Below are 25,182 nucleotides of genomic sequence, written 5' to 3' on the forward strand. Positions count from 1 at the left end.
TCTCGAACTCCTGACCTCAGGTGATCTGCCGGCCTCGGCCTCCCAAAGTGCTGGGATTACAGGCCTGAGTCACTGTGCCTGGACCCCCATAGCACACTCTTGACCATCAGGAGACAATGCCAGCCAGAGGTTCACCATTCTTTGGACATAAAGGAAGCTTTCCCTTGGTTTGTGGACACTGTAGTTAAGAGAATGAAGGGGTACTATGGCCTAGAGGGGTCACCCCTATTTCTCGGCAGCGCCCAAACATAACTGGCATAGGTTTCTGTTCTTTGATCCCGAAGATCCCAGGCCACAAAGCTATGTACCCTTTCTCCTGCCAAATAAAATCCATAGACACTGCATCTTCACGATGAAGCTTGAAACCAGTCAAGCACTTTTTTTATTTAAAAAAAAAAAGAAGGAAAAAAGTCTAATGGTAAGGTATATAGCCTATACATGCTACAGCTAGTTGTTCTCACCCCTCCCCTCACATCCTATATACTCGTTTATTTAATGTGTTAAAGGAAACAAAAACCACCACTGGAATGCCAATTTGCCAAGAGGGTAGAGTAAGTGTGGGGATCTCCAGCGTCATCTTATGAGCAGGCACCAGGTGGTGGGTGGTGCCCACTGTTCCTGGAGGGAGGTAAGAAATGGCCTATTACTTGGAAGCTCCCCAAAGCAGGAAATGTGGGTTGCAGTCAGGGTGGCCACAGTTTATCATCACCCCTCTAAGTGAAAGGGGCGCTAACAATAATTACACGGGCACAGAGGCATACATGGGCACACACTGGGGTAAAATGTGGACACCATCGTTGCATTAGAATTGCTTATTGCTGATGTAAGCCTGGTGGGGGCACCTTCTCTTTTACATGAATAGGACATCTGAAAGTGAAGGCTACTGGCTGTGGCACTGTGTTTTGCCTCTTTGAGGACAAAAGAGGTTGAGCCCCTCATCCCTGATTGGAGCTAAGAAGGTTTACTTTGGAGTCGAGGAGAGAAACAGGAAGATGGAATGTTGAAACATGAGGAGGAGCTCGACAACTTGGCAGGATAGCACCAGAAACCAGATGCCACCCCACGGAGCTGGGCAGTCCAGTCTGTAGAAAGGTGCTCTGAAGGAGGTCCATGAGCAGGCAAGGACTGTGGAGCCTCCGGTTCTAGCTGTGCAGCTCTGCCTGGGACCCTCGTGGAAACTTATTCTAGTTAGGAGCAATTCCTCCAGGCCAAGGGAGGGCACCCTGCACCCTCAGGCCTCGATGCATGTTGCTATACCTTTCATCAGCCCACTGACATGAGGTCATCTTTGGTCTGTGGTGAGGTATGGGTGTCTGCAGTCTACACAAAAGCCTTGCAGAACAGGCCTGGACAACCCTTGGGGGATAAGACAGCCACAAATGGCTCAGGCTGTTAGGTGTCCACTGTCACAGTCCAAAGAGAAGGGTACGGCCTCCAAGGGGGCAGCTTAACCCAACATGGAAGACTTGGGGACGATGAAAGCACGGGGTCCCAGCTACGAATGTTTTTGTTCTTGATGTCAAGTTGCCAGCTATTGGAAGGCAGGAGCAGTTTCTTCTTTTTCCCCATTCTGTGCTGGATACTTGGGAGAGGTGAAATGAATACCACACTGTCCACTCCTCAGCCTAAGGTCCTTCTCAAGTCCTGGCACACTCAGCATTTGCTCTTTAACATGGCATATGTTCCCCCATTTTCTACCTGGTAATGAAATCCTCAGTGGGCGTAAACATTTTAGGGCCAAGAACATTGCCTTGGAAATTGACTCTATGGCGTGGCCTCATGGCAGAAGTTTAAAATGACTAACGTAACTTGGCATGGGCTCCAGCAATCCCCCAGTAGGGAAGGGCCATTAAAAGTGGTTTAAGCTGGAGCTCAGCTCTCCCCAAGTCTTAGCCAGAACGACATACACCCACCAATGGCAAAGAAAGATTCTGAGCAAAAACTGTGAGCAAAGGCCTCTTTTATCAAGAGGTGGTCCTAAGACTCAGATTTTCCAAATTTTTGGAGGTACCACAAGCTGTCCATTTGCCCTGGGATGTAAGGTAAAGTAGTCATCGCAATTGCAGATAAGCAGGGGTGAAGGGAAGAAAAAAAAAATCTGCCCACCTTTTGGGCTGCCATTTGGCCTGTGACCTACTGAAATGTGTGACCAAGGGGTGGAGGGAAGAGACACTGAAATTCAGAGGGAGGGTCACTTGATTCCCTGGAAGCTCTCCGAGAAAAAGTCATGGGCATGAGGGACAAACAAACAAACCAAAACTCGAGATCTGAGTCCCAGCTTGGCCACTATTTAGACAAGGCTGGGGTATGTGACTTCTCCCTCTGAAGCTTAGTTTTCTCACTACAGATCAGGGCTGGTCCTATCCGCCTCAGAGGGTTGCCATAAGGATTAAAGGAGGGAGTGTGTTTAGGCACTGGTCACCTGCCTGGTGCTTGGCACAGCTGTCACAATGGGCCTGGACACTTTCTAGAGCCATGACTCCAGGGGAGTTCTGCATATGTGCCATCAGTTGCTCACAGAATAGTGACCACAGTCCTGGATGGGGTAAACCTAAGTCCCCAGGCCAGGACAGCTAGGAGAGTGACTAGCCACCCTGACCCACCCACTGCCTGGGGAAGTGTCTACCATTGCAGGAAAAGGAGCTGGATACAGACGTCCTCAGGCCATAGATATGACCCGAGGAGACAACAGTGAACAGAGAGGAATGTGACTTCAGTACCTATAGTTCATGTCAGAATAATAATTATCATCATAGCAAAAGAGAAAGGCAGATGCTTTCACTTGCAGGAAAATTTTCTGCCTAGAGGAAGTCAGGGCAAGTCTGTTCCTACCCAGCTGACCCCTGGGAGGAAGGAATGAGGCAAGAGAGAAACTCCTTCAATGAAGTCAGCAGACAGGACTCAAAGCTCTTCCAGTCAGGGATGGAGCCACACACATCCCGGTCTGCTCAGAGCCTAGCACAGAGTAGGCACTCATAAAATATCTGAAAATGTCACTGAAAGCCAGAGAGCAAATCAGGAAAAAAAAAGTGAGTTTTGTCTTTTGAAATGTAGTCAAATCTCACATAGCTTCACGAAAGTTGTTTAAACCAAAGTGGATCAAGAACTCAGGAAAACTGCCATGGGGCCTCCTCTCAAGGGAGAGGACCCTCGAGCGAGGGCAGCCCTTTCCCACCTCCCTTCTTCCCCTGGCTGCCATCTGCCCCCAAGGGTCTGGGCACAGGGCCAAGTGGCAAGTAGGCCCTGCAAGAAGTGCCCCAGGGCCCTGCCCAAGCCTCTCTGGGGAACGGGATTGCAGGCCGACTGGAGGAAGGGACTAAAGATGCTACAGGTGATCAGAGGAAGCTCCTTCTCATGCAGAAGCAGCCAGCGCCCACATGATAGGGGATGGAGCTGGGAGGTGGGGTGGAAGAGGGCTGTTGGAGCAAAACTTTGGCACTGCAGGTAGACAGTGAGCAGACTCCCAAAATACTGGCTTTGTGGGTCCAAAAGTATCTCAGCTGATGAACACTGTGAACAGGAGATCTCTGGGGCAGGCAGGGCAGGGCTGCCTTGGTCAGGTAGAATGGGAAGGGGTTCTGTTCTACTCTCTTACGCTGGGCTGGGAGCTAGAAATGCTGGGTCCTGATTTTGCTTCTGCAGTGACTTAGCCATGCCTCTCCAGGCCTCAGTTGGACAGATGACCACATCTGCCCTGGGTTTCTTCCAGGGAGAACACAGATTTGGCGGTGCATGAAAAAAGAAAAAACATTACAAATGCCGGAGAGGCACAGGAAGCAGCTCTGCCTGGCCCTTGGTTCCCTGCCTCCCTATGGGACCGCTGCATGCTATGCCTAGCCCCTCGAGGCTGGCCCGCGAGGCCACCTCAGCTCCTGTTGCTCCATAAGCTCTATTTGCCAGGGGGCAACAGCTTAGAAGCAGGGAACAGGGCTTCGTGCCAAACCACCAGGACCCTGGCATTCTCCTGTCATGGAGACACAGCTGTTGAGTCCAGGGAAGCCTTTGGTATAGGCTGGAGGGATGGTGGGTGTGGCAGCAGCCACGAATGCCCCCTCACCCCCACCACAATGAAGTCACTTGGCCACCTGCTCCTGGCACTTAGCCAGCTTCTATCTCTTCCCTACATGGTTTGCCTTTTACAGAGGGGAGGGAACAGGCACTGAAGTCAGGCAGGCCTGGACTCAAATCCTCTTCCCTCTTCTTCCTGGCTGGTATGTCCTTGGGCACATGGAGCCTGAATTTCCTCATCTATAAAGTGGGTATAATATCACAAGGGAGGGTTGTGAAGGCAAAGCGCCGAGTACAGTGTTTGGCACCCACGAGGCACTCAGCAAAGGGATGCCGACAAGGGCATGACTCGTGAATGGGCCTCTTATTCAAACGAACTTTGAGATTCTTGCTTTAGGTAGGCAGAAATGAAATGCTCCAAGTTGGGGTGGGAATTCTCATTGAAAAGCCCTGGAGGGACTGGAGCCTGCAGCAGGAAAGTGCAGCATACGGGGGGCTGCAACCACCCTTCAGGGCTGACCATGGTCCCAAGAAAGAAGGTGGGAGGCAGGGCGGCCGAGCGGACCTCCAGGCCCACTCCTGGGGGAGCTGCATCCAGGGGAACCTCAGAGGCCCATGGGCCTGAGGCCTTGGGGAAGGGGACATTTTCCCTGGGACTGGCAATGGAATGGACTTCTTCAGGATGAAGTTCCTTCTGGTACCAGCAATTCAGAAGAGTGAATAAAGCCACTGGGCTTTTAGAAACATGAAGAAGTTGGAGCAAGTCGTCATGGACTGGGTGGGCTGCCCCTTACTGTGCCATGTCCAAGCCATGAGAGACCCTTGCTGGAGTTTCTCCAGGCGATGGGATCCAGTCCTGGAGGCCTTGGAGAGTCCTGGTCCCATTGTTGGGTCGCAACGCCATTGGCCAGGAGGAGTTCTCTTAAGGCAGGGATGCTGACATGGACAGAAAGCAAAGGCTGTGGGTTCTGAGCCTCCAGCGATGCTGTGATAGGAGGGATCAGACCCAGGGGCGCCCGAGGTGTCCGAAACTCACTCTCCACCCATGGGAGGCAAGAAGTCACAGTATCCCAGAGTCTGTCTGCCTTGGAAGCTGTGTGGAGAATGATAAATTAAGAGGCGTATTAAATATGTGGGTAAAGCCAGCAAGGACCAGTGGGCCCTCTAGGCAGAAAGGGAGTTGGCTATGGCTTCTTTCTGAGATAGTTGGAAGGAATCCACCCTTCCCAGGAAGGGGCTCCGCTCAGGACCTGGCAGAACCACCAGCCACTGCTGTTCTTCTCCCGGACTTCAAACACTGTCCCTTCCTGGAAGCTGCTGGTGTCTTTATCTCCTTCAAAGTCGGCCACGGCCACATACAAAGAGTCCTTCAGGCCGTCGGCATTGGGGACAGAGGCCGCAGCTGCTTCCTCTCTGTTTTCTCCAATCTTGCCGGTCCCCCGTGGCCCCAGGCTGCCTTTGCCTCGCGTGTCATCCTGGCCCCCCAAAGAATTGGAGAGAAAAGGTTTGGCTTTTGGAGGGACGAGGAGAGCACGGCCTGGGGTGGGAGCTGCCCTGTTTTCGTGGCCTTCACACTGTGGACCTCTGACCTCTGGGAGGGGCCTGGATGACGAAGAGGTTTTCTTGGGGGGAGGTGGTCTCCGGGGTGGGACCACAGGTCTCTGCTGGGGAGCCTCCTGGAGAGGAACAGGCACGCTCTTAGACACAGGATCTGTGGTCTTGGCTGGCCTCGGAGGGGCTCTGCAGGAACTCTCTTTTGGGCTGAGACCATCCTGTTTGCCCGTCCTGTCCTGGGCGCGGCCAGGCCCCTCTCCTGGGAGGAAGCTTCGGCTGAAGGCCGCATCTTGGCCCCCTACTGCCTGGGGGCCCTCCCCATCCAACAAGGACTTGTCTTGGGACTTGGCAGGCCTGAGCTTACTCCTGAGGTTGCAGATGTCGACTTGGTCTTCGCCCTGAGGTGGCTCTGTTTTGGGGGAAGGAGTTGGTTTGGGCCTAACCTGAGGTCTGGACTTCAAGAAGGGGTTCTGGGGAGCGGCGTCTGGCTTCTCCTCGGGCAGGTCAGTTTTGGATTTGGAGATGGGCCGGAGGTTGGGCTTCTTCACTTCCTTGGCCAACACCTTGTGGCCACACTCCAGCCCCATGTCGTTTTTCAGCTGGAACAGTTTGCTTTTGTCAGGTTTGGGCTCTGGCCTCCTGCTGTCCCGGGCTGGAGGGGTGTGTTTGGCTGGCATCATGGGCAAAATCATGCTGGGAGGCTTGGGGGCGGGGCCCCGGAGCTGCTCTGTCCTCTGCCGCTCCCGCTCCAGCAGCTCCCCCTCCGACTTGATGATGGATTCTTTCCTCGGAGGGAGGCTGGGCTTCTCCTCCATGTCGGGGTCTGAGATCTCCTCATAGCCTGCTGACGCAGACATGTCTGAAGATGCCTTCCTCAGGACCTCCTTACCACCCTTCCAGTCTTTAGACCATGGCAACCCTGAGTCCATGGCACCATGTGGTGCGTCAGGCAGGGGCCGGGAGGGGCCCGTGGCTTCACTGCCCGTGTTGTTCTCCAGCGCTGCTGCTTCCCCCAGCCGGAGCTGGGTCACCTCGTGGGGCAGGGGAGCCAGAAAGTTGGGTCTTGACGCATTGCTGGTCTTCTTGTATTTGTCAATGAAGGTTGCCGGGGCCCACCCTTCCTTATCTTCAATCTGAATGTACCACCAGCCACTCAAGTTTTTCTCGATCACCTGCAAGGGAGGATAGAGAAAGGCACTTGGGTACGATGCCAGCACCAGCAGACGAAATGGTTTGGGAGAACCCACATGTAACTGGAACTCTGGAAGCTGCCACTGTGTGCTCAGCAGCTCCTCTGGCAAGGTCTACAGGGGACCACCAGTGGAGACGTGACCATGTTCCAGGAATATCTCACATGGGGGTAGCTTCTTGTCGGACTGGATTCCCCCTAAAGCAGTCCATGAGATGTGGACTTGGGTATAGGTACTTAATTTGAGAGTTGGTCCTAGGAAATACACGTAAGGAAGTAGAGAGAGAAAGAAGGGAAGGGGAGAGGCCGATTATGAGCAAGTTACTGCTCTGGGCCATGGGGATTGATCTGCCAGGGACCCGCTGAGAGACCACAAAGAGAATGCCTCAGAACAGGTCCCTCTGGGGATGCATGCATTTATCTATCGACTCCCAGCCCCTCCCTACCCAGGGTATTAACTCCTCTCCCCTTCTGGGAAGCTGTTGGCTTGCAAGGACGTGTGTGTAGGCACAGGGCGATTCAGGTGGATCGGGGCACCGGCAGCGTCTGCTACAATTCTAAAGACAAGGCAGAAGTCAAAGCTACCCTTGATCCTGGCTTCTTTGGCTGAGCATCGGATGAAGAAGTTAGCTGGTATTTATAGAGGCCACAACATATGAAAGATATCTACCTTTTTTTTGAGACAGAGCCTTGCTCTGTCACCCAGGCTGAAGTGCAGTGGCATGATCTTGGCTCCCTGCAACCTCCGCCTCCAAGGTTCAAGCGATTCTCATGCCTTAGTCTCCCAAGTAGCTGGGATTACAGGCGTGCACCACCACACCTGGCTAATTTTTATATTTTTGGTAGAGATGGGGTTTTGCCGTGTTGGCCAGGCTGGTCTCGAACTCCTGGCCTCAAGTGATCTGCCTGCCTCGGCCTCCCAAAGAGCTGGGATTACAGGTGTGAGCCACCGTGCCTGGCCTGAAAAATGCCTATCTTTGAACACAGGAATCACACTCAGCTCAAAGAGATGCTCGTGTTTATATACAGGGGACCTGGAGCTGGTGGAGTACAGTAGATTTTCATCTTGTCCCTACTTCCCTGTGGGATACACGCCGGTTGGATGGAATGGTGGCTGGAATCACCCACGTTGTTGAAGATCTTGTTCTCTGTCTCTTTTTTGTCCAGCACCGCATGGCTGAATTCACACAGGTGAAAGGTGTGCTCACTATTACGGGCTGAATTGTGTCTCCCTACCCAAATTCATATGTGGAAGCCCTAACCCCCATACCTCCAAATGTGACTGTATTTGGAAATACGGCCTTTAAAGAGGTGGTGAAGTTTAAAATGGGTCATTAAGGTGGCCTGAGTTTGGATGTATGTCCCCACCCAAGTCTCATGTTGAAATGTGATCCCCAATAATGAAGGTGGGGCCTGGTGGGAGGTGTTTGGGTCATGGGGGCGGATCCCTCATGAACGGCATGGTGTCCTTCCCATGGTAATAAGTTCCCATGAGATCCGGTTGTTTAAAAGTGTGTGGTGTTTCCCCGCCACTCTCTCTTGCTCCTGCTCTCACTGTGTGACGCGCCTACTCCTGCTTTGCCTTCCGCCATGAGTAAAAGCTCCCTGAGCCTCCCCAGAAGCCAAGCAGATGCCGGCACCATGCTTTCTGTACAGCATGCCCAACCGTGAGTCCAGCAAACCTCTTCTCTTTATACATCACCCAGTCTCAGGTATTTCTTTTTTTTTTTTTGAGACAGAGTCTTGCTCTGTCGCCCAGGCTGGAGTGCAGTGGCCGGATCTCAGCTCACTGCAAGCTCCGCCTCCCAGGTTCACACCATTCTCCTGCCTCAGCCTCCCGAGTAGCTGGGACTACAGGCGCCCACCACCACGCCCGGCTAGTTTTTTGTATTTTTTAGTAGAGACGGGGTTTCACCGTGTTAGCCAGGATGGTCTCGATCTCCTGACCTCGTGATCGGCCCGTCTCGGCCTCCCAAAGTGCTGGGATTACAGGCTTGAGCCACCGCGCCCGGCCTCAGGTATTTCTTTATAGTAATCCAGGAAGGCCTGATACACGGGCCGTAGTTCAATATGACTGATGTCCAAATAAGAAGAGGAGATTAGAAAACACACAGGGACTGAGGGACGACCACAAGAGAAACAGCGAGAAGGTGCCATATGGAAGCCAGGGAGACAGGACACAGGAGGAACCAAACCTGCTGACAGCTTGATCTCGAACTTCTGGCTTCCCCAACTGTGAGACAATAAACTGCAGTTGTTTAAACCACCCCATCTGGTATTTTGTGATGGCGGCCATCACAGATGTACACTGCAATTCCCTGGTAGGCTCTCTCTGGACTCGGAAGATCTGATGAACGCTCATGACACCCTGTGAGTTGGGAACTGTCACCTCATTTTACACATGCAGAACGGAGCCTCAGGAGAGCTGAGGAACACACAGTGGGTCCTGTAGAAAGCCCGTCAATTGGAGGAGAGTCAAAGGCAGGGGGGTGGGCTTCAGAGTCACCTAATCTTGCCTCTTAGAAAAGAGACCTGTGGTTGGGCGCGGTGGCTCACACCTGTAATCCCAGCACTTTGGGAGGCTGAGGCGGGTGGATCACAAGGTCAGGAGATGGAGACCATCCTGGCTAACATGATGAAACCCCGTATCTACTAAAAATACAAAAAAATTAGCCGGGCTTGGTGGCGGGCACCTGTAATCCCAGCTACTCAAGAGGCTGAGGCAGGAGAATGGCATGAACCCGGGAGGCAGAGCTTGCAGTGAGCTGAGATCACGCCACTGCACCCCAACCTGGGCAACAGAGCGAGACTCCATCTCAAAAAAAAAAAACCATCGATCAGAGGAGAGTCAAAGGCAGAGGGGTGGGCTTCAGAGTCACCTAATCTTGCCTCTCAGAAAAGAGACCCCTGGCCAGGGGTGGTGGCTCACACCTGTAATCCCAGCACTTTGGGAGGCCGAGGCGGGTGGATCATCTGATGTCAGGAGTTCGAGACCAGCCTAGCCAACATTGTAAAACCCTGTGTCTACTAAAAATACAAAAAATTAGCTGGGTATGGTGGGATGCGCCTGTTATCCCAGCTACTTGGGAGGCTGAGGCAGGAGAAATGCTTGAACCTGGGAAGCAGAGGTTTCAGCGAGCTGAGATCGTGCTGTTGTACTCTAGCCTGGGTGACAGAGAAAGACTCTGTCTCGAAAAAAAAGAAAAAAAAAACAAAAAAGACCCTGCTTGGAGAGGGGCTGTGTCCGGGGTGAGAAACTGCAGAAGGAGCAAAGATGGCTACAGGCACTTTGTGGCCCTTCTGGGAGAGGGATGGCAGCCACAGACTCAGTGCCAGGACGCATATGCTGGGCTCCTGGGCCTGCAGTCCTGGGTTCTAGTCTTGGCTCTACCACTTACTGCCTGAGTGGCCTGGGGCAAGCCACATGCCTCAGATTCCACATCACAGAAGGAAAATGATAAGAACAATTTAACACCCACTTGTAGAATTTTTGAAGCCACAAGAGCTAATGCATATGACAGCCCTTGATAAATGCTGTGCACTTGGTAAACGCTCCTGTGATTAAATTAGAGTGGAGGTCACTGAGCCAGTGGGATGCACTTGACAGGCAGCACTTAATGAGTCTCACTGGAATCTCCAGGGAAGGCCACTGATAAATGTAAGCTCTTTATGTGAGGATGACCGGCATCTTATCAACACTTGATAGCTCTGGTAAAAATTACAGGCCACGCTGGGCATACAAGTCATTGTCAGCACATCCATGAATTCAGCAACACTAATACTTAAGTCTGATGTGAGGAACTGAAACTAGGGTAATCAATATTAGATGTATCAGTAAGATTTGTCAAGGTTACCCTCCTTGCAAAGTATTGTGGTAGAAGCTCTGAACATGTATGTTCTGAACCATGATGAATGGGCGTTTTCGTTTACCAGAGGGAAGCCAAGAGCTACTATGAATAAAAGCAAATGCAAGATCAGAAGCTGGGTGCGGTGGCTCATGCCTGTAATCCCAGCATTTTGGGAGGCTTAGGCAGGCAGATCACCTGAGGTCAGGAGTTCGAGACTAGCCTGGCCAACATGGTGAAACATTGTCTCTACTAAAAATACAAAAAAAATTAACTGGGCATGATGGCGGGTGCCTGTAATCCCAGCTACTTGGGAGGCTGAGGCAAGAGAATCATCTGAACCCGGGAGGCAGAGGTTGCAGTGAGTGAAGATAGCGCCATTGCACTCCAGACTGGGAAACAGGGCAAGACTACATCAAAAAAACAAAACAAAACAACAACAAAAAAATCACAAGAATGAGGGGAAAGAAAAGAGTGTGGGCTTTAAAAGCAGACAGACCTGGTTTCAAATCCCAACTCCATTGCTTACTAGCTGTGTTACTAGAGGCAATTAATTTACCTAACCCCTCTGAGTCTCATCTATAAAACATGCTGATAGAAAGAAAAAAAAACAAAAAAACAACCAACCAACCAACCAACCAACCAACCGCATGCTGCTGGTACTGACCTCTTGGGACTTCTGTGAAGATTAGTTATCAAGGAGGTAAGGTACCTGACATAGAAGAGGTGCCTATATCATCCTCATCCTCATCCTCATCATCCTCATCCTCATCATCCTCCTCCTCCTCATCATCATCCTCATCATCATCCTCATCCTCCTCATCCTCATCATCATCCTCATCCTCATCATCATCCTCATCATCCTCGTCATCATCCTCATCCTTGTCATCATCCTCATCCTCATCATCATCCTCATCATCCTCTCATCATCCTCATCCTCCTCATCATCCTCATTATCATCCTCATCCTCGTCATCATCATCCTCATCCTCATCATCCTCCTCCTCCTCCTCCTCCTCATCATCATCATCATCACACATCCTGAAGATAAATAGCCTAGACAAGTAACTAAGGTGTTTCTAGTAGCCCTACTGCTAGAATGCTATGGTTCCATTAATGAATTTTGAAGGCTAAGATAATGTTGCAATGAGCCAGGAAGCAAAACTGGAGAAGAGAAAAACAGAGCATATGGATCTATCATAAGAAAAAAAATATCTAGCCAGGTGCAGTGGCTCACACCTGTAATCCCAGAACTTTGGGAGGCTGAGGTGGGCAGATCACCTGAGGTCAGGAGTTCGAGACTAGCCTGGCCAACATGGCAAAACCCCGTTTCTACTAAAAATACAAAAATTAGCCGTGCGTCATGGTGGGCGCCTGTAATCCCAGCTACTTGAGAGGCTGAGGCAGGAGAATCACTTGAACCTGGGAAGTGGAGGTTGCAGTGAGCTGAGACTGAGCCATTGCACTTCAGCCTGGGCAACAGAGGAGCAAGGCTGTCTCAAAAAAAAAAAAAAAAAGTGTAGTCCCAGCTACTCCGGAGGCTGAGGCAGGAGAATGGCGTAAACCCGGGAGGCGGAGCTTGCAGTGAGCTGAGATCCGGCCACTGTACTCCAGCCTGGGCGACAGAGCGAGACTCCGTCTCAGGAAAAAAAAAAAAAAAAAGGAGATGATGTCTTAGATGACCCTTACATTGTGATACACTAGGCACTCAATACATGTGTAGAGAAAGAATGAGTATGAAGGGGCAGGTTTTTTGTATAATGGATTAAAACATAATTCAGAATTTCCCCAAATCTTATCCCTTTAGCCTTTGACTCAGATAACAGCAAAGTGAAAACATAAAAGGATGTCTTTCTAGTGAAACATCAAGATACATCAACGTCTCTGGAAGCAGAGGCCAGAGGATGCAGAACTAGTCTCTTGACTGTAGTACACGGCAAGGCCTGGGCCAGATGCTGTGCCTGGTGGGACTACTGGCAAGCTGGAGTAAGGAACAAGGAAGGAAGGAGGATGGAAGAAAGGAAGGAGGGAAGGAAGGAGGGAGGAAGGAGAGGGGAAGGGAAAGAAGGAGGGAGGGAAGGAGGGAAGGAAGAAGGGAAGGAAAGAACAAAAGAAGGAGGGAGGAGGAAGGAAGAAGGGAGGGAAGGAAAGGAGGAGGGAAGGAAGAAGGGAAGGAAGGAGGGAGGGAAGGAATGAAGGGTGGGCAGAGAGGCAGGCTATAGTCCTTCCCGGAGTACAGCCAGGAAGGAAGGGAGGGGCCCTAGAGAGGTATGCTGCAGTGAACTGATCAGTGGTGCCCACTGCCCTGGGCTGTCAGACAGTGCTCTGTGCCAGGGACCAGAGCTGTGTTCTTTAAAGGAAAGGGGAGGGTGATGCCAACTCTTCAGGGCCTAGAAAAGCAGCCGCCACACACAACCATAGTAGGTGACCCAGGAGTATTTTATTTGTTGCAGAGATGAGTAAATTAAACCTCGGCCTCCCAAGGTGAGGTTGGGGGCGGGTGCGGTCTGACCAACTCTCACGCGAGACAGAGTGAACTTGGTGATCTCCTACTGGCTCACCTGCTAAGTGCAAGAACCATCTTTGCCAAAGCTTTCTAAACCCTGGCCCTAGTGGCCATCCCCTTCCTTACAGGTTTTCTTGGAAATATGAGAAAGAAATATCTTGAAGCTCTAACCCCATGAGCAAAGGAAAGAGAAATGCAGGAAGAGAATCCAGGGAACAAAGTAGACAAGCAGAGGCGTGGGAAGAAAAGGAGAGAGGAGAAGCAAGAATGGAGGTGGGAGGTGGTAAAGAAAGGCATACAGCCAGTCACACAAGACCACATACTGTGGGATTTCACCTATACGAAATGTCTAAAACAGGCACATCTGTGGAGACAGAAAGTGGACTGGTGGCTGCCTAGAGCTGGCAGGTTGAGGGGAAATGGAGGGTGACTGTTGATGGGTAAGGAGTTTCTTTTTGTACTGGAATTAGATAGCGGTGAGGGTTGTGCAACCCTGTGAATACCATAAGCTGCTGAATTTTACACTTCAAATTGGTAAACTGTATGGTATGTGAACTATAAAGCTGTTAATCTCCGCCCCACCTCCACCCACCCAGTGAAGTAGGAGGTGACAGGGGAGAAGTAGGAGGTGATGCCTGGAATCAGGAATCACAAGTAGGTGAAGAAACACCAGGACCGCTCACCTCGACCTTCAGGCCCGCCTGGAAGCTGATGCCGTCTGGGATGGTGGTCTGGAATTCTGCGATGGTGTAATGCTCTTCCTCCACTTGGGGCGGGATGGGCGGCTTCGGCAGGTTGAGGCCTCGAGGCTGGTATGATCACACACAGGGTTATCACCAATGCTAAGTGCACTCCTGCGACCCTGTGTCAGGGGGAGACTAAGGGCCGGGGGCATGCAATCACCCTCAAGGGGGTGCTGGGGACCTAGTTGGATTCTAAGGGACAACACGAATAGGACCACGCAGATTGTCATCTCCTCAGTGAGACCTCACTGGCCCATCAGCTTTAGGGCGATGGGAAGAAACGTGGGACATTTGGGTACAATCGTGAGAATCTGGAGCAAGACAATATTCTCTGAAATAAGAGGCAGTGACGGTTGTGGAAGGAGCTGAAGTTTGTTAGTAGATCTATCTGGGTTGGAAATACTAATGGTGGGAGTGACCTTGGGCTAATCAACCCCCTCTGAAGCCTCAGTTCTCTCTCCTGTAGAGTGGGCATAACAGTGTCTACCTGGTGGGGTTGCTTCAAGTGTTAAATTAATGTTGTGAGGCACTCAGCACATTGCACGGCACGCAACAGGTGCTTGATAAATAGCAGACATTAAAAAAATACAACCCCAGCAGAGCAAGACCCCGTCTCAAAAAATAAAGCAAACAAACAAAAAAACCCCAAACCCAACAACCCATCGTTTCAAGTATTGGCTTAAAAGGTACCTCGCGAATTTTACAAAATGGAGTAGGAGCGCAGAATATGAGAATGGGACCACACATGATATTTGTGTCTCATCTCAGCTTGGACCTCAAGTCGCTTGACTTGAGAAGATTGATCTAAGACCAAGAGAAGGGCCCAGGGAGCAGAAAGCAGGTCCCGAGGCTCAACTGTCACAGGAGCACTCTGGCCCCGTGGGCCAATTGTTTCACCTGCCTGCACCTCAGTCTTTCCACCTGGGGGTGGGACTAGCATTTATGCAGCCTGCTTCAAAAGGCTGTTGTGTGCACAGGAAAGAGAGCATTTCTGGAAGGGTGAGGGGTGTGCGAGGGGCTAGTGGACACCCCTCACAGCCCTCAAGTCAGTGGCCACTCCCCAGTAGCAAGGGTCCACTTACAATGGTCATGTCCCGGCGAGGAGGGGGTCTCTGCCTCATCTTTGGTGATCCTATGGAGAAACGAGAGCTTATTACACTCATGTGCAGAGTGCTACAGATGAGATTCCTGAGCTGGGCGCAGGACAGATCTACTCTCTCCTGCAGAAGATTGAACACAGGCGTTTGCATGCCGCTGCAACCCTTCCCACGAGAATAGCCTGGCCAGGAAGGAGCTGCTCACGCGTGGCTCATAGTTGGCTCCGGACTCTCTCTACGTTGCTTTTCTTGGATCTTTTCTACACAGGAATGAAAGGGGATGGTGCTGGATGCTCAAGTCATGGAAATTCTCCAGAAAGGGCAAAAAGCAGTCTTCAGAATAACACAGAGATGGGTCCCAATCCAGCTCTGAGGCTCACAGCTGCTGGCACCGGACAGATGATTGGATTCTCTGAGCCACAAGGCCCTCATCTGCAGAACTGGCAGAATGTGTGTCACTCAGGGCAGCGGTGAGGATGAAAGGAAACATCTGTGAAGCTCTTGGCATGTGGCAGGCATGCAGTGAATGTTAACTGCCCCGGTTTTGTGCTCTAGAACAACCCAAATGCAACAACACACACAAACACACCGAACCAAACACATTTGGGCTGATGACTCAGGGGTTTATACTCTGGAAGCGGCTGTCCTAGCTCTGGGTCTCAGGGCCAGGAGGATGAGGACTTTGCAGTGGTCCAAGGCTCCTGGCTAAGGGCAGAATGTTGACCAGGCTCAGCACGGGTCCACACAGAAGGGTAGTCTGGCGTTGGGGTGTGGAGCAGACTGCTAATCCCTTAAATTCCCATTTACCTCTCTTCTATTAGAATAAATAGCAACAGAGATTGGCCAAGACACTTAGCTGTCTATATAGACTTCATTTTCCAGTCACCCTTGCAGCCAGCTATTGCCATGTGACTCAGTTTTGGCAGTGGGATGTAAGACAAAGTAGAAAGTGTGTAGCTTCTGAGCTGTGCACACAGTAGCCAGTGTGACCACTGTGAAACAGCAGAAAGAATGAAACCTGGGATAGGAAAGCAACGCCTCCTTTTTTTTTTTTTTTTTAAATGGAGTTTCGCTCTTGTCACCCAGGCTGGAGTGCAATGCACTGCTTTTCATTGGCTGGACTAGTAGTGAGCTGTTCTGGACCAGGTGGATGAAGGCAACAAGATAGATGCGGAGTAATAAGACTCTTGATTGCCCGGAGCTGCCATATCAACCCTGAACATACACACAGACTGTTTTGTGAAAAAGAAATATATATCTAGATTATTTATTGGATGTGTGTATATGTGTATATTCAGTGGTGGTCGGGGGGTGTCTTTGTTTTAGCATCTCTATCTATCTATCTATCTATCTATCTATCTATCTATCTATTTATTTTTGAGAGACAGGGTCTCACTCTGTTGCCCAGGCTAGAGTGCAGTGGTGCAATCACAGCTCACCGTAGCCTCAATCTCCTGGGTTCAAGTGATCCTCCCACCTCAGCCACCCTAGTAGCTGGGACTACAGGTGCGTGCCACCATGCCCAGCTAATTGAAAACAATTTTTTTTGTAGCTAGGGGGTCTTACTGTGTTGCCCAGGCTGGTCTCAAACTCCTGGCCTCAAGTGATCCTCCAGACTCAGCCTCCCAAAGCACTGGGATTACAGTTGTGAGCCACTGTGCCCAGCCTGAACCTATACACTAACAAAGACATTGAGGTTGCAGATTTTCATTTGCTCCTCTAGAGTTAATGGGAATACACCTATCCTCTTGGCCATGATTGGCAGAGTAGAATCACACAAACTCGGGGATGGGCAGAACTCCTGCCACAGCATGCGAGGAAACATGATCAGTGGCTTCTCAGGGCAACTGAGCAAAGTATGAAACTTGGTTGAGGGACTCAAGAAGTTCACTGCCACTTACAAACAGGTGGGAGAAGCCCAGCCAGGGGCAGCGGCCTCATCTCTGTGGCCAGCTGGAAGTCCTTTCTCAACAGCAGAGTCCACCTGCCCTGCATGACCAAGACGGGATCATGGGCATTGTGCATAAGTCCTGGGCACCAGTGTGCCCATGCAGACATGGTATGGTAGCCAGTGTGACCAGGCCGACAACAGCAATGAACTCGACTCTCAGGTGTGTTGGAAACATTAAATGGTAAAATATACATGAGGAGGCTTTGAAAAGCAAGCTGGGAGAGGCACTGTGTTGAAGTAAAGCCCACAGGGTCATCTTCTTTCTCTGGCTTAGAAACGAGGCCACATGGAGCAGTAGAGAGCACAGCACTCCCCAGGTTCAAGTCCCCGTCCCTGCTGTCTGCTAGCTGGGGGCCTTGGGCACACCCTCTCACCCTTCAGACTCCCAATCTGTAAAACATAAAAAGTAGTAATTTCCTCGAAGGTAGTTATGAGGAGTCAATTACACTAATTAGAAGGTTTCTGGCATGTAGCAGGTGCTTGAAAAACAGTAGCCAGTGTGACCACTGTGAGATAGCAGAAAGAACGCAACCTAGGATAGGAAAGCAACGCCTCCCTTTTTTTTTCTTTTTTTTTTTTAAATGGAGTTTTGCTCGTCACCCAGGCTGGAGTGCAATGGCACGATCTCGGCTCACTGCAACCTCTGCCTCCCAGGTTCAAGCGATTCTCCTGCCTTAGCCTCCTGAGTAGCTGGGATTTCAGGCACCCGCCACCACACCTTGCTAATTTTTGTATTTTTAGTAGAGATGGAGTTTCACCATGTTGGCCAGGCTGGTCTTGAACTCCTGACCTCAGGTGATCCACCCACCTCGGTCTCCCAAAGTGCTAGGATTACAGGTGTGAGCCACTGTGCCCAGCCAGCAATGCCTCTTGACTCAGATTCTGCAATTCACGGGCTGAATGATCTGGAACAAGTTACCCAGGGTTTCTGGGTGTCTGTTTTCTTATCTAGAGGATGAGGGAGGAGCTGGGCTACTGTGAGGATGAGGGATGACGTGAGAAGCCTTGAGCACAGAGCTGGCACACAGGGGGTCCCGAGTGTTAGAAGCTCGGGCGGGTGTCACTCACTCTGCTTAGTGTCGCCGTCGGGCACTGGGCGGCCTTCAAACCGCCCATCCCTCTGGCTGCTGAGCAGCTCCTTCTCCCTGCCCACTGCATTCTGCTGCCGGGAAACACCATCCAAGTCAAGGGCACCTGGGTGGGAGGGTGAGCCGGGGCCTGGCTTCGGGGGCAAGGGCTCCCCACTGTTCTTCTTTAGGTAGGAGGCGGGGGCCCAGCCTTCTTTGCCCTGGTACCTGTGAGGAGGAGGAAGGATGCTGTCAAACTGCTCCGCCAGGCCCAAAGGAAGAAGCCTTGCTCCTACTGGGAATCACACAACGGGTCCCAGGAAGCAGGAACGAAGGGTCGTGACTACCCAGGGCCAGAGGTTGGCACACTGTGTATTTCCTCTTGATGATGCCTAAGCCCTCAGCTTGGCATTTTCAAGGCCTTTCCAACCCGGCCTCTACTTGCCCCTCTCATAGCACCCACCACGTCCCACCCAGCCAGCAGGGCACCAGCCTGCGCTCTGAATCTCTGTGCTTTGCTGCCCCTTCCCAGCAGTCCCAGCTCTGGGGGCCAAAGCCTGGCATAGACAGATGGAGATCTGTTCATGCTGGTTAACACGGAGATTAAACATGTTTTCATATGGGATTAGCAGGTTGAGGGATGGGTCCAGGGCTTGCCAAGCATCAGCTGGCCATCACTAAACACAGAGTGATTGAGGCCCTGACAGATCAGCTCAGTATCCTCCCAAAACGGAATTCAATGAGTGTCATCATCACTTAATCCTCTGCAGGAGAGATTCAGTTTTTGAGATAGGGTCTCCCTGTCGCCCACGTCAGAGTGCAGTGGTGCGACCATAGCTCATTGCAGCCGTGAACTCCTGGGCTCAAGCGATCCTCCCATCTCAGTCTCCTATGTAGCTGGAATCACAGGTACACATCCCCATGCCCAGCTATTTATTTCTTATTTCTTGTAGAGATGGGGTGAGTCTTGCTATGTTGCCCAGGCTGGTCTCGAGCTCCTGGGCTCAAGTGATCTTCCTGTCTCGGCCTCCCAAAATGTTGGGATTACAGGCATGAGCCACCACACCTGGCCAGAATTCAGTTTTAATAGCAATGACCAGAGGGGTCAATCTAGACCAGGGGTATGCTGCAGTCAGTCACACCAGCTGTGACAGCCAGTTGGGTACATCTCTCCCAATCTCTACATTTAGGTAGAAATCTGCAGTTTAGTGTCTATCAATCTTAAAATATGCTCCGAGAGGGAATATCCTAATTAGAAAGTGCCAGGCTGTATATAACCCACACCCTCAGTTTGACACAGTTCATTGTTTGGGGACACAGAGCCATAAGATGGGAGGTGATGTGCAGTGCTGAGTGGACTCTGGGGTGAGAAGGGAATGGGCTGAAATCCTGACCGTCACTTTCTAGCGTCAACCAAATCTTGAGATGACTGCAGCCTTTACTGACATCCTAACTACAACCTCGGGAGCGACCTTGAGTCTAATTAAGCCACTGTTCAATTCCAGAGCCACTAAGTTTTGGGACAATTTATTATGCAGCAAGATAACATACTATTCAACATATGTTTGTTATCCTTTTAAAAAAGTTTTAAAAAAATTAAGTCTTTAAATTTTAGAGATGGCGTCTTGTGTTGCCTAGGCTGGAGTGGCACCATCATGGCTCATCACAGCTTCAAACTCCTGGGCTGTGATCCCCTGCCTCAGCCTCTTGGGTAGCTAGGACTACAGGCACGCATCACATGTCTGGCTAATTTAAAAGGTTTTTATGCAGAGATGGGATCTTGCTATGTTGCCTGGGCTGGTCTTGAATTCCCGGCCTCGAGTGATCCTCCTGCCTTACCTCCTAAAGTACTGGGATTACAGGCATGAGCCACTGTGCCCGGCCCTTGTTTGCTATTTGATATGGTTTGGCTGTGTCCCCATTGGAATCTCAACTTGAATTGTATCTCCCAGAATTCCCACGTGTTGTGGGAGGGACTCAGGGGGAGGTAACTGAATCATGGGGGCCAGTCTTTCTGTGCTATTCTGGTGATAGTAAGTCTCATGAGATCTGATGGGTTTATTAGGGGTTTCCGCTTCTGCTTCTTCCTCATTTTCTCTTGCCGATGCTCTGTAAGAAGCACTTTTTGCCTCCCGCCATGATTCTGAGGCCTCCCCAGCCATGTGGAACTGTAAATCCAATTAAACCTCTTTTTCTTCCCAGTCTTGGGTATATCTTTATTAGCAGCATGAAAACAGACTAATACACTATTACTATCATTATCCTTCTTCAAATTTAAGTTCTGAGATCTCCCTCAGGAAGCCTTCCTGATCCCCAGGCTGAGAAGCCCCTCTTCTGTGTACCAAAGTCCCCATGCATCCCTCCAACACGGCCAACCACCTGCTCTATCACTGTTTGTGAGTCTGTCTTCTGCACCCCTCTTCTGTGTACCAAAGTCCCCATGCATCCCTCCAATATGGCCAACCACCTGCTCTATCACTGTTTATGAGTCTGTCTTCTGCACCGGGTGGTGTGAGCTCCTGTGTCTTGCTCACTGTCGACTTCTCAGCTCCCAGAACAGGGCTGGGCCCAGCAGAGATTCTTGGTGTTTGTTGAATGAATGAATGAATGAATGAATGCAGTGCTACGTGCTCAGCCTCCTGGAAATGACCCAAATGTCCCGCTACACATCACGGCACAGACACTAGATCGCAGGGACCTTGGCTTCCTCTCTTGCCCTAATTTCCCGCGGTCACACCCTGCCTATTGGGGGTGATCAAGGAGGGGTTCCCAGGACTTTCATTACTAAAACTGGGGAAGTCCCAGGCAAGGCGAGGACCAGCTGGCCACCCTGCCTGCCTGGGAGGCTCTGATTTCATCACATAGGTGAAAGGGCTGTCAAAGGTGTTTGGAACGCAGATGCCCTGCTTTTACCAATGAACTTTGAGAGATGAGGGCAGATTATTAGTCTAGGATGAATTACAGTCCATGAGCGTTTATGCACCATCTTGTTCTCAGTATGGGGCTGGAGGGGGCTGTCACTCACATGGGGCAGTTTCGGCCTCCAATTCCTCATTATGAGAAACATCTGGAGGTGGAAACCAGCCTTGCTTAACAGGGTTGCTGCTATCTGTGGTTCAGTGTGTTTGAAGAAAGTTTTGCTTATTATGGACTTTTAGGGAAGGATATGGGCAGGGAGGGAGGCCAAACAACACAGAGAAGTATCCTTTTATGGTTCAGGCAGAAACTTCACCCAGATGCAATCACTGACTGACCTCTGTGAAGCCAGAGCCCACGTGGCCCCAAACCCACCCAGCAACAGTGGGAGGCAGCAGCTGGTACCTGATCTTCCACCAGCCTTCCAGGTTTTTCTGGATGACCTCCACCACAGCCCCTCTCTCCAGGTTCATTTCATCCTGGTCCCGAGCTGTGTACGGGTAGATGACCGTGTACTTCTCCTCTGTGGGGACAAAAGGAAGCTGGGGTCAGAAGAGGACACCAAGAGACCTGGGATGCTGTGATCCCTGGGATGCCCTTGCCCATCGGAGGGAAGATTTCCTTCAGAGATTTCTGGGCACCGCCCTGGCCCTGACCTAGCCCTGGACAGCCCTGTGCAAGCAGCAACAGAACACAGGACAAAGGGCAGGTCTCGTACCTCTGAAACTCCTCAGCGCCACACACTCAGTCTCACGCCTCGCCTGCTTCTACAGTATTTCCAGCCATGGCATTCTCATCCCCCTTATCCCTGTTTATTGCCCCCCACCCATACCAGGAATTACCTTGTAACTCAACACATATTTGACTTATTTATTGTGTTTTGCAAGTGTGTGTCTGTTTCCTTTGCTGGAATATGAGCTCCAGGAAGGCAGGGCTTTGTCTGTCTTGTTCATTCCTATGTCTCCAGCACTGGGCATGGTGCTTGGAATGTTGAGCAAATCAGTCAATATGCAGTAAATGAGCAAGACCTGAAGGCCTGATGGGAGCCACCTCGCTCACACAGAGGGGGTTAAGCTGTCTGTGGCTCCTTACCAGCTCTTGCTGGTGGAGAGTTCAGGGAGAAGCTGAACTTTGGCAGCGCAGGGTTTCAGGCTGAAATCACTACCGAGGAAGACACAGTTCATGATTTTCATGATCTTGCTGGTAGCTGATTTTCACTTTTATTAATTATATTCAAGTCTTTGAATCCAACGATGCTTGAAGCTTCAACTTTCATTCGTGTGACTGGGATGCCTTCTACCCCACTCTGTGGTCCCCCGACCCCTGAAACTGTGGGACCATCCTTACGGCCTCACCCTCCTCCCTGAGAGCTGCTCCCAGCTGTGTCCCTCCCACAGTAGCCCTGGAGGGCCCGGGCTCGGCGGGGCAGGTTGCTCACTGGCTGGGTGTCCCACAGAGCTAGAACAGCTCCCACCCCCAGTGTTATCTGCTCTGGCAGCTGAAGTGGAGAAAAATGGATGTGTGTCTCAAGGGAGCCCGGCAAGGAGAGGAAAGGGCTCTCCTGTTTTGGTTACTTTTCTGCCCCTGGTGAGTGCCTGAGCCAGCACAGTGGCCTGGTGTCATGGTTAACATGCTGCTGCAGACACTATCTCTTTGGGAAAACACCACATGCCGTCCACGGCCTGCCCAGCTGGTACAGAGGGAGGCGGCAAACACACAGGGCGTTTATTTATTGATTGATCTGGCCTGCTGACCTGCTCGGTGGGGGCTGAGCTGACTCGAGCTGCACATATCCTGTGCTCAGCACAGTCCGCTGTTCCCCTGCTTCACGGAAGCTGCAGGCTGGGCTGCTGGGCTGGGAGGGGTGGACGGAAGAATCCAGGCGCACAGAAGTTCTGTTTGGTTCGGGCAGGAAAGGGTGCCACCTGGGTCCCAGAATGAGGGCAGTCAGTCCTATGAGCCTGGATTCCTGGAGCCCCGCACCCTTCAGCTGAGTTGCACGGACAGATTTTCTACCACCTGAGTTCCTCTCTGGGATCCGTGGATTGCTCAGTGATTGCACACACGGCAGAGGGTGGAAGACCTTGTAGACTGCAGGCCTGCGGGGGCTTCCTCCCTAGCGTGCATTTGCCCTTCCTCTGGTGGTGCTACCAGCCTTTGTCGCCATGGCTTAGGTGAGGCCAAGCTCACCACCTCCTGGAGGGAAGGAGTAAGTGTGGGACCCTGGCCTGGCCAAAGCGTTGCAACTCCCGGCCACTGTGACTGGTTTTATGGATGGCAAGTGACCCTACTGGGTCAGCTGGAAACAATCCTAGGACTTGTGTTGAAGGAGAAGCTCTTTCTTTGGTGATGTCCCTGAAAGGTACTTGGAATTGCTGTCATCACGAGAGAAGGGTGCCAACAAGCAGAGAGGTGGTGAGAGAGTCCCAGGTCCTGATGACAGTTTCAAACCCCCAGATCCAGCTCTGCTTGAAGCTAGCCCTACCCTGGGCTTTTTAGTGACATAAGTCAATATACTTCCCCTTTTGCTTAACCTGGTTTACATGGATTTCTTTCCCTTGCAACTCAAACGAGCCTGAATGAAGGAACAGGTCACTGGTTCAGCCTTATAGAAACCCACAGGCATCATTTTTTAACCTGAGAAACTTTAGAGCCCCAAGGCCAAGAAATACCCAAGGCTCACTCCTCCCAAACCCACATGCCAACAACATACATGTCACACAAGACAGATGAGATCACTGTTTCTCACATGCAACAGGCACGGGCAGTCCCAGAGCAGGGAGGCTCATGCAGGTGCAGGGACCTGGCTCCAAACACCAAACGGGGAAGAGAACTCCGAGGTAGGCACCTTGACGCCAGCTGATGGCATACAAGTCCCCCAGAGTCCGGCGGCGGCCCACAGGCCGGGGCAGAGACCAATACCTCCATGAGACTGGATGGGCAGCATGTAGGAGGAAGGGCAGAGGGCACAGGTGAGAAGAAAGCACCACAATGTGTAGAGGCAAAGGTGGCACCAAGCACATGTCCCCATCCAGGAGAGCATTACCTCTGAGTCTATTCCAAGCCCCAGGCATCTTAGGAAGACCAAGATCCTAAATATTAACTGTGAACTTGGGTGAAGAGGCTTCTAGCAGACATAATTCCATTCCTAGCATGATTATCAAGAGGCGCTAGGCTGAGCTGGGAGGATCACTTGAGCCCAAGAGTTCAAGGTTGCAGTGAGCCATGATTGTGCCACTGCATTCCAGCCTGAGTGACAGAGCGAGACCCCATCTCAAAAAAAAAAAGGACCAGGCGAAGTCGCTCATGCCTGTAATCCCGTAATTCCAGCACTTTGAGAGGCCAAGGTGGGTGGATCACTTGAGGTCAGGAGTTTGAGATCAGCCTGGCCAACATGGCAAAACACGGTTTCTACTGAAAATACGAAAACTAGCTGGGTTGGCCGGGCGCGGTGGCTCAAGCCTGTAATCCCAGCACTTTGGGAGGCCAAGACGGGCAGATCACGAGGTCAGGAGATCGAGACCATCCTGGCTAACACGGTGAAACCTCGTCTCTACTAAAAATACAAAAAAAACTAGCCAGGCGAGGTGGTGGGCGCCTGTAGTCCCAGCTACTTGGGAGGCTGAGGCAGGAGAATGGTGTAAATCCGGGAGGTGGAGCTTGCAGTGAGCTGAGATCCGGCCACTGCACTCCAGCCCAGGCGACAGAGCGAGACTCCGCCTCAAAAAAAAAAAAAAAAAAAAAAAACTAGCTGGGCATGGTGGTGCACGCCTGTAATCCCAGCTACTCGAGAGGCTGAGGCAGGAGAATCGCTTGAACCCAGGAGGCAGAGGTTGCAGTGAGCTGAGATTGTGCTACTGCACTTCAGCCTGGGCAACTGAGCAAGACTGTCTTAAAAAAAAAAAAAAAAAACATAAACAAATAAATAAAAAAAGAAAAGTACTACCTGTGGTCCGGGGAAGAAAATAAATGTACACACTCAAGAAAATGTGGTCTCGCTCCCATCTTCTAGCTGTGTGACCCTGGGCAAGTCTCCCTACCTCTCAGAGCCTGTTTCCTCATCTGTAAAACAGGACAGCAATGAGTGCCTGACAGAGATGCTGTCATGGTGGTCATCATTCAGCATCTCAGGGGTTCTAGTTTCCACGCACCACATCACTACCCCTTAATCTGAGTTGATTCTGGTGGTAACCCCGTGTTATCCCTGCCTAGTGCCTGGTGGGCCTCACAAACACAGAGCAAACCAACAGATATTTTACTCTGAGGGGCGCTGGCTGTAATACAACTCAGTGCAAAACCATATGTCA

General features: G+C 51.2%; 1 protein-coding gene across 2 annotated transcripts in view; it reads right to left on the minus strand.

Annotated features, from left to right (window-relative positions):
• Positions 1-346: 346 nt before the first annotated feature.
• SH3PXD2B (SH3 and PX domains 2B) overlaps positions 347-25,182 on the minus strand; it is a 124,152-nt gene continuing 99,316 nt past the window's right edge. Inside the window, exons 9-14 of one of the 2 annotated variants that reach the window (XM_033180305.1) lie at positions 23,724-23,807; positions 21,281-21,398; positions 17,961-18,187; positions 14,927-14,976; positions 13,785-13,910; positions 347-6,734 (exon numbers count right to left, since the gene is read on the minus strand). In XM_033180305.1, coding sequence (XP_033036196.1) covers positions 5,193-6,734; positions 13,785-13,910; positions 14,927-14,976; positions 17,961-18,187; positions 21,281-21,398; positions 23,724-23,807 — 2,147 coding nt within the window. In that variant the 3' untranslated portion in view covers positions 347-5,192. The remainder of the gene's footprint in view (positions 6,735-13,784; positions 13,911-14,926; positions 14,977-17,960; positions 18,188-21,280; positions 21,399-23,723; positions 23,808-25,182) is intronic. The other variant, XM_033180306.1, reaches the window with a different exon arrangement.

Source organism: Trachypithecus francoisi, unplaced genomic scaffold (genome assembly GCF_009764315.1).
Source record: "Trachypithecus francoisi isolate TF-2019V2 unplaced genomic scaffold, Tfra_2.0 Lachesis_group2, whole genome shotgun sequence".
In the NCBI taxonomy this organism is placed as follows: Eukaryota; Metazoa; Chordata; class Mammalia; order Primates; family Cercopithecidae; genus Trachypithecus; species Trachypithecus francoisi.